Genomic DNA, 8,314 nt, shown 5'->3' with positions numbered 1-8,314 from the left:
AGTGTCCGCGCGTACCGCGGCCGCCCGCTCTAAACTCGTGTTGTAGAAAGTCGTGTTGGCTCGCGTAATACAATGCATCGACTGTCTGGCTTGTGAGCTAACTTACTGCTTGATAAAAATAAATAAAAAGAGGAAGGGGAAAATATAATATGCTGCTACTGTCGTGTAAATCTATCTATTACTGTGTCAGGTCGTCACAGCAAAGTGGAATCTTGATGTCATCACTTCCTATAGTAGACAAATGGAGCTGGATTCAACAAGATTTTGAGACTCATTCATCATTGGACAATACAATGTCAATCTTAGCAATCTATCCAATCAACAACCAATTTGGTTGAATAAATTAATTGATTGGTAGTGATTGGTGAGGGCGGTTGAGGCTTCACTGTTCCCTGTGAATTGCATGTGTTTTTCAACCAATCATAGTTTAGCATGAGATAAATTACCAAAGAAAGAAATGCCCAAGGGGGTAAAGTTATTGTAGCGTACCCCTGTGGGCACGACAGAGAGACCCATTGGCACAGACTCTGTCTGCATGCCGCTCCATCAGTGCCCTACAGGTGTCACTGTCGAAGCATTTGAAGAATATGATGAATACCATGCATGTTATTCAGAAAAAACACATTTGATTGATATTTTATAAAAAAAAAATATTATATAAAATCCCCCATCTCTTGTAAAAAATAAGGCAGGATCATCCTCCCTTGTACTATATTAATAACCTCCACTGTAAGACAGATAGTTTATATAAAGAAATATCCACACACACTCCCTACTGTACACACACACTCCCTACTGTACACACACACACACACACACACACACACACACACACACACACACACACACACACACACACACACACACACACACACACACACACACACACACACACACACACACACACACACACACACACACACACACACACACACCTTGGTATTCAAGATAGATCCACACTCTGTTGCTTTGGCAACACTCTCATCTGGCCAGCTCAGACAGAGAACACACATCAAGTAAAGAAGCAATTACCGACTGTTCATTCACTCTTGTCTATCCACCCTGTCCATGGGGATATTATTGCTGTTATGCAGCTTTTGTGGTTCTATTTTTATTTTATTTATTCATATATATACTGTATGTATGTATGTATGTATATATACACACACACACACACACACACACACACACACACACACACACACACACACACACACACACACACACACACACACACACACACACACACACACATATATATATATACACACACAGTATATATATATATATATATTATATATATAGTATATATATATATATGTATGAGAGTGATATACTTGATATGTATGGGTGAGAGCTGGAGTTGAGAGTTATGGTTAGTTACTCACCGTGAGAGAGGTCTCCTTGTTGTGTTTCCTGGTGGGTGACGTCGATCCAGGGCTCTGTGGAGAGGTAGGACACTCCGTCAAAACCCTCCTCCGTGTCAGACATGATCGCTCACATACGCACACACACACACACACACACACACACACACACACACACACACACACACACACACACACACATACACACACACACACACACACACAGTTTTCCTCTATATTAGCATCCGTCTGGCTGCTCCCGCTGCTGCTGCTGTGCAGAGCAGGGAGGGTTGGATTTGTGTGTGGTGTGTGTGTGTGTGTGCGTGCACCCTGAGGTAATTCTTCATTGTGCGAGTGTATGAGGGGAGAGAGCAATGAGGAAAGAAGTATAAACTTAAAGTGAGAGAAAAGGGATAGCTATAGAGAGAGAGAGGGAGTGAGGAGGGAGAGAGAGAGAGTACATCCCACACTGGCCATGCCATGGAAAGAGAAGGACAGAGCACTTTTTAGAAATAAAAAGGGGGATAGACTGAATCATCGGTTGCAGGCTGGCCTGGCATTTATATATATACTTGAATGGCTCTGTGTGTGTAGGAGCGCTAGGGCTAGGCGATATGGGCAGAAATAACATCACAATATTTTTGACCAAATACCTCAATAGATGCTGGGTTTTACAGTCACTGTTTTACAGTCATTTCTTGCGGCCCTGGAGCCTGGGGCAAAATGCGGCCCCAGGGCCAGACTCAAAGAAAAACAAAAACGACCCCCAAAAACTCAATAAAAGGCAGAATTATGTTAATAAAGTTAATAAATCTCATCTGCGACAGCCATTGGATTTGTATCACTATTATATCAGGAGATTAACAAGAAATTACCAATGACAATGGGAGAGAGGGTTAAAAAAAGGGAGACTCCCGCAATAATCAGGAATGTTGGTTGGCAGGTATAATCTCCAATGTGTGGCCCTTCGCTTACTTGATGTGTCAGTATGGCCCTCAGGAAAAAAAAAATTGCCCACCCCTACTGTGGTGGATGGTAGCTGTATGAAAAAAAGTTAAAACACCATCAGAACTTTGTTCCAGACCAGATTCGATCATGTCATACTTTGTTCCAGGCGGGATTCGATCCTGCGTGCTCACTGCTCACATTAGAAGACAGCAAGAGGTTACTTTGGGTCATGAAAGCTCTCTATACATGTGCTTCTACCTCTACACTACCCAGACGCCCAACAAATGGCAACATGTATGACTGTATCTTTGGAGGCGTCTGCAGACAGTAAGAGAGATACATGAGTCATCATATCCTGCAGCAGGCGCTACAAGGTAGCATTGTTATTCACATGTGGTGAAGGACAGCCTCAACCAGAGTTCCCCAAATAGTGGTCCACAGGCCGCATGTGGCCCATGCTGGCATTTATGAAAAAATAAACAATAAAATTTTTACAGTCCACCTGAACGCAACATGTAAAATACTGTTCGCTCTGTGCTACTGTGCTGCTACCGGCCCACACACTGACTGTACTGACCTGGCTATGACCCCCCGCACGTCCTAATATCGCCGTGTTGGTGTCGTTCCTGGACCAACATTTGCTCCTAGTACGGGCCGGGAAAAGCCTGCCCCGAACTCATTTGATTGGTCGCCGCAATTGCTTCTTCCTGAAAACGTGCGACAAGTAAAAAAAGATGTGTTTAAGATTAGGGTTAGGGTTTTCTTATCTAACGACGACCAGACCCAAACCCTAACCCTAACCACATTGTTGTACGTGCCTAAACCAAATGATTTTATAAAAAAAATTGTGGTTCGACCGGGGGTTGAACCCCAGTTCTCAGATTGGAAGGCGTGCACCTTATCCATTTAGCCATAGGACCGAGCTCGCCGACAGCTGCACTTTTTTCACACCCTAACCCTAATCTGAACCCAAAAAATTTCCCTTGACGCACGTTTTAAGGAAGAAGCAATAGCGGCGACCAATCAAATGAGTTCGGGGGCGGGTTTTCCCGGGCCGTACGTGGAACAAATGTTGATCCAGGAACGACACCAACACGGTGATATCAGGAGGTGCACTTGGCTAGTGGAAATTGTAATTGGCTAATAACTTTAAAATCTAGCAGCCATATTGGCTGGTGATTAAAAAAAAAGTTAATTTCAAGCCCTGCAGGGAGAGCAGGTGGGGACATGGGAGTGAGTGAGAAAAGGAGCTATTGATGGTTAAGATTGAATAATGACATCATAACCATCTAATCCTACTGTTCCTCTAAATCTAGCTTCAACCTAAGGTCACCGGCACCCAACCCACTTGGCCCTCGGCCCTCAGCATAATTTGGCCCTTGGGGAAAACTAATTGGGGACCCCTGGCCTAAACAAAGCAAGATCTGAACAGCCTGAGGCAAAAAGTGTGTGAGGCGGGCATTAAAGACAATGAATTGCGGAGGAAGAGGAGGTGCCGTGACTCGGACAGCGGCTCTCAAAGTGGGGTACGGGGACACCCAAGGGGCTTTGAGGAGGTTTCAGGGAGACACCATTGCAGCGTGTTGAGGAGGAGGTAGGAAATAAGTGGCAGACAGCCTTACCTGTGGTTCTGTACTGGTCTTTCTCACCAGACTGTTGTGCGAATGCTCCACATGATGCAAGGGACTCCCGCCTGAGTGAAATCCATTCACTGGAGAGGGAAAGTGAGGAGAGTGAGGAGAGCGGGAGAGAGTGAAGAAGAAATAGAAAACTCATTTATTGCTCAGTGTCTGCAGATGAGGTGTCCCGCTGTAAACTTCCGCTGCGTCTATTTGATCCTGGGGAAAATTCACTTCTCTTTATGACCCGATAAATGTCTTTAATGGGGCGGAGACAGGAGGTCGAAAACAGACCCGAGATTAATGGCAATTTGTCAAGAGATTATTGACTTGTTTAGCTAACATGAAAAAGCAAAGGGACAGACAGAACCTGTCCGTAATTCTGTGCGTATTTCTGTCCGTCCTCTGAAAGCTTACGGATACGCATGAAACGGAGCAGAACCACACACACACACACACACATTTGACTCTCTACTGCCTACTGGTGGATGTATTGCTTAACATGATACCAACGTGAAAGACGCATGGAAGTATGTGGGCAGCGACGATTACCGTTTGAAATAGACGCATTTATTTTCGTATGAAGATGGAGTATAAATGAGCCTTAAAGGATGGCTTTACCGGTAATCAACCCACTTTGTATCATATATATATAATCTAAACACTGCCCATATAAGCACATGGGCAGTGTTTTGCCTTCTCTCTCTGTCTACCTCATGGAAAAAATGCTCCTGCTCCTGTCTGCAGAAACCCCGTCCCCACCACCTGCAAGTCATTAAGGCTCTCAAGGCGATTCTTCTGCGCATCGGAGCAGATTCTGCCTCTCCAGCAGAACTTCCGCAGCTCATTTTACGTCACAACGCGTAAAGTCTCTCTGGAGGCTGTGGTCCCTATCGTTGCATCGGCGCTGTTTCTAGGCCGAGCGCCTGGAGCAGCGCAAATCAGTGGGCGTGGACCAGCGCACTTGATATCGTCGTGCTGGCGCTAGACGCAGCCTCAACCATTACAACCACGCCTTTTAAGCGTAAAATTATGCACCGTCATGCTCATTGGATAACTGCAATAAACGAATCCCACGCTTGCCTTTTTAGCTCCAATTCCAGTGATCCCGCAAAACCAGACGAAAGCCCTTCATCCAGTCTGTCTGTCATTATAGGCTATTATTCTGCAGTTTAAATACTGCAAGCATGTAAATACGCTACACTATAGCAAGATCAAAGTGAAAAGAATGTTCTAAATGCATCAGCTAGAAAAATATAGCCTATCCCTATATGATGAGATTAATTTTATATTGGTGAAAGTTTGTCCAGAACGATATCGTTTTCTCTCCCCTGCTGCAGGTAGAATGATGTACATAAATATACCCTACATTATGTAAAGTCATTGCATAAATGTGTTTTTATTGTAAAACTAAATGTGAGGTTGGGCCAAGTTATTGGAGCGGACATCACAGTATAGCACATGACAGTAGAAGGCGTTCCGCAGCGCGTTCCGCTGTCACTTATCTAAATCACGTTAAATCCACACAGGGTATATATAGGCTCAAGAGGACATATATGTTTCACATAGGGTGGTGTTTCATTTCGATGTTTTATTTGGTCCAATATTGAAATGTGTACAATTGCAGGTTGTGTTACCATTACACATTAATTTAGATCGACCTTTTATATCTATTTCGCCTCATTTGGTTGCTATTTAGTAGCGAAATAGAGAAGCACAATGCATGCTGGGACAGGCCAGACAACTTACAATTTATTTTTCCTATATGGGAAGTGTGTTGTGCCTGTCTAAGCTAGGGAGTCAGAGAGAGAGAGAGAAGGGTGACAGAGAAGAGGAAGAAGAGCACTGGCGCACTGAATAGGCCTGGTTTCAGAGAGAGACAGAGAAGGGTGACAGGGGAGAGGCAGCAGAAGAGCACTGGCGCACTGAATAGGCCTGGTTTTCAAAGGCGCAAAGCGCTAAATTTAAGGCAGGTGCCAAGATATCAGTACGCCGAGATTTAAGGCCGACACGCCCACTTTGGCCCATTCTGGGACTGCGCCACGCCCATTCGGCCTAAAGCGCATTTGGCAGCGTAAAGCCATATTGATATCGTCCCAAAACAGGCGCAAGGCACGTTTTTTTGCGGTTAAGGCCCGTTTTAGTGCCGAAGGCCTGTGGGAGAATAGGGCCCTGTGACTACTAAAAACAGTAGCGCAAATGAATGAGTGTGAGCACTGAGCAGCGTGTTGCACAGCGGGCTGTAGCCTACAAGATAACGATTGCCAGAACACACACACGCGCACACGAACACAGACGTAAACAACACGTGAGGCCACCGAGTACTGATAGATTCTGCTTCTGCTTCATAACGTTATGTTACCAGCCTCAGCTGACTCACCCTGTCTGAATTTCATCCTAACTGCTATCGCAGTTCCCCGCATACCTGTTGTGACTTTGTGTTATTCTAGTACAGATATAACTCCGAGCACGGGTGGTCGCTTAGCTCTAGAGAGACACGCGCTACAGGCAAGAGTAATCGAACCAAGAGTATCCCTCCAACAGAGCACCGAGTGAGTCAAATCCACCAGTGTCAAGTGACTGCAGGTTAGCAAGCAAGGAGTCGCAGGAGTCGCCTACAAGATGGGGGTCACGTCAAAAGATGGTGGACCGAGTGCTGGGACGGGAGATTGAGTGTTTTGTCACCTATCAATTCTGACAATAAATATATAAACCATAATTAACCTTCTGGTTTCTTTGGGGTCTAAGGAGAATACTGATCTTAAAACTGTAAATTGAACATTATTATTATTAATAAATATATATCGTGATAAATATCGACATCGATCAATATAAGAAAACATATCGTGATAACATTTTTGCCCACATCGCCCAGCCCTAAGATATAGTGACTTGACTACAACACTGGATGATGACGTCTGGGTATGCGTGGGAGTTCAGGTTTGTAAGTTTGAGGCAAAACTATACGTTCAGACGCTGCCTTCACTGCATGATAGAAGGGAAACAAATGAATTAAAGTGCTGCTGGCGCTCGACCACTTCTGACACTGGGAGACATCTGACAAACCTTACTTGCGGAGCGGTGCCAACAGAAAGACAGAGGAGGCCTTAGTTCTCCAGTCGGAGCTACAGATAAAATTAGTCACAGGAAGTGTGTGAGCGAGCCGCTTTTTGTGCCACTATGGAATTCTAGAAGCGTTCACAGCCCTGGGGCACTATACAAAGCTCAAGTGGTATATAGACTCAGGGTGGAGAGAGACATTTGTAATACCTGCTGGTAGAGAGTTCTTGTGTCGGAGGGGGGTTTTGGGCGTCCCGGGCGTGCTGGACGGTCTCTCCCACGTCGTTTCTGAAATGAAGCGATGAGATCAGAGGACAAATGCTGGTCAACATTTACATAACGCTATAAAACTGTGTCGACCGTGTGTGTGTGTGTGTGTGTGTGTGTGTGTGTTTGAATGTTACAAGGAAACTATTTGCGGGCACTTGTATGTTTTGGTCGGAATTAGTGATTCAAAAATGGTCAGTGGAAAATAAGAGCAGATTGTGTTTGGTCCAGATTTGGTTTAATGATGAGTTTGAACAGCTCTCTGGCTTAATGTTTCCTTTCTTTGTTATTCAGCTGCCATCATCTCCTCCACAGTAATGTTTGGCTAGCTGGCATGTTAGCTAATGTTAGCAACTGAACTGTTAGCAAACATAGCTTATAGTGCATATACAGTGAAGCACTGCCTTACACTGTACAGTGTACGAGTATTAATTATAAAAGTGTATAAGTTGTCTTATGGATGCCCTTTTTAACACATTCACTGCCAACCCCCCTCTGCTTCCAACTCCTCCCTCCGTGGGCGTTCTCCTCCGCCCTCCTTGGCTCTGCAGCGGGTCTGTGACAAACGAGTTGCTGCTGCCTGGCAGTCTGGATGGGGCTCGCTGGATGGGTTTCGCTCGTTTCTTGGCGGTCCGGTTGAGAGCTCTGATGAAGCTCTTGCGATTCTGGGCTTATTTATGGTGCGTGTTTCAAAGTGTGCATCCAGTCTATTCTTGGAACCCCCCACCGTTGCCACCGCTGTGCGTCAGCGCGAAAGTGAAAGCGTTTTCGCCATCCATTTTACTGTATGAGAACGGCTTCCTCGCGCTTTTCCCTCCAGTTTTGGCTCGCCTCTTTCTACTGTGGAGAGACATGTCGCCACTCAGTGGGTCGGTAAAATAGATTATACACATTCAATACCTCCAATATTGGTATAGGAGACGTAAAAGGGTTAGATCAACGTCCCACCGTCAAAAAAAAAAATCGACTGTGAACGTGTTAATAAGCTCAGAACATATTGGGTTAACAGCCCTCTGCGCTGCACAGAGCACTGGAGGGGGGTGTCAGGAGTGA

General features: G+C 45.2%; 1 protein-coding gene across 1 annotated transcript in view; it reads right to left on the bottom strand.

Moving 5' to 3' along the window:
- LOC310775710 (WD repeat-containing protein 18-like) overlaps nt 1-8,314 on the bottom strand; it is a gene marked incomplete at its 5' end in the record, with an annotated part of 60,491 nt that overhangs the window by 3,647 nt on the left and 48,530 nt on the right. Inside the window, 3 exons of the mRNA XM_083635854.1 lie at nt 1,389-1,442; nt 3,938-4,026; nt 7,205-7,282. Coding sequence (XP_083491980.1) covers nt 1,389-1,442; nt 3,938-4,026; nt 7,205-7,282 — 221 coding nt within the window. The remainder of the gene's footprint in view (nt 1-1,388; nt 1,443-3,937; nt 4,027-7,204; nt 7,283-8,314) is intronic.

Source organism: Poromitra crassiceps (assembly GCF_964638095.1).
Source record: "Poromitra crassiceps genome assembly, chromosome: 4".
In the NCBI taxonomy this organism is placed as follows: Eukaryota; Metazoa; Chordata; class Actinopteri; order Beryciformes; family Melamphaidae; genus Poromitra; species Poromitra crassiceps.
The sequence above is the reverse complement of the archived record's forward strand: the minus strand, read 5'-3'. Positions and strand labels throughout refer to the sequence as shown.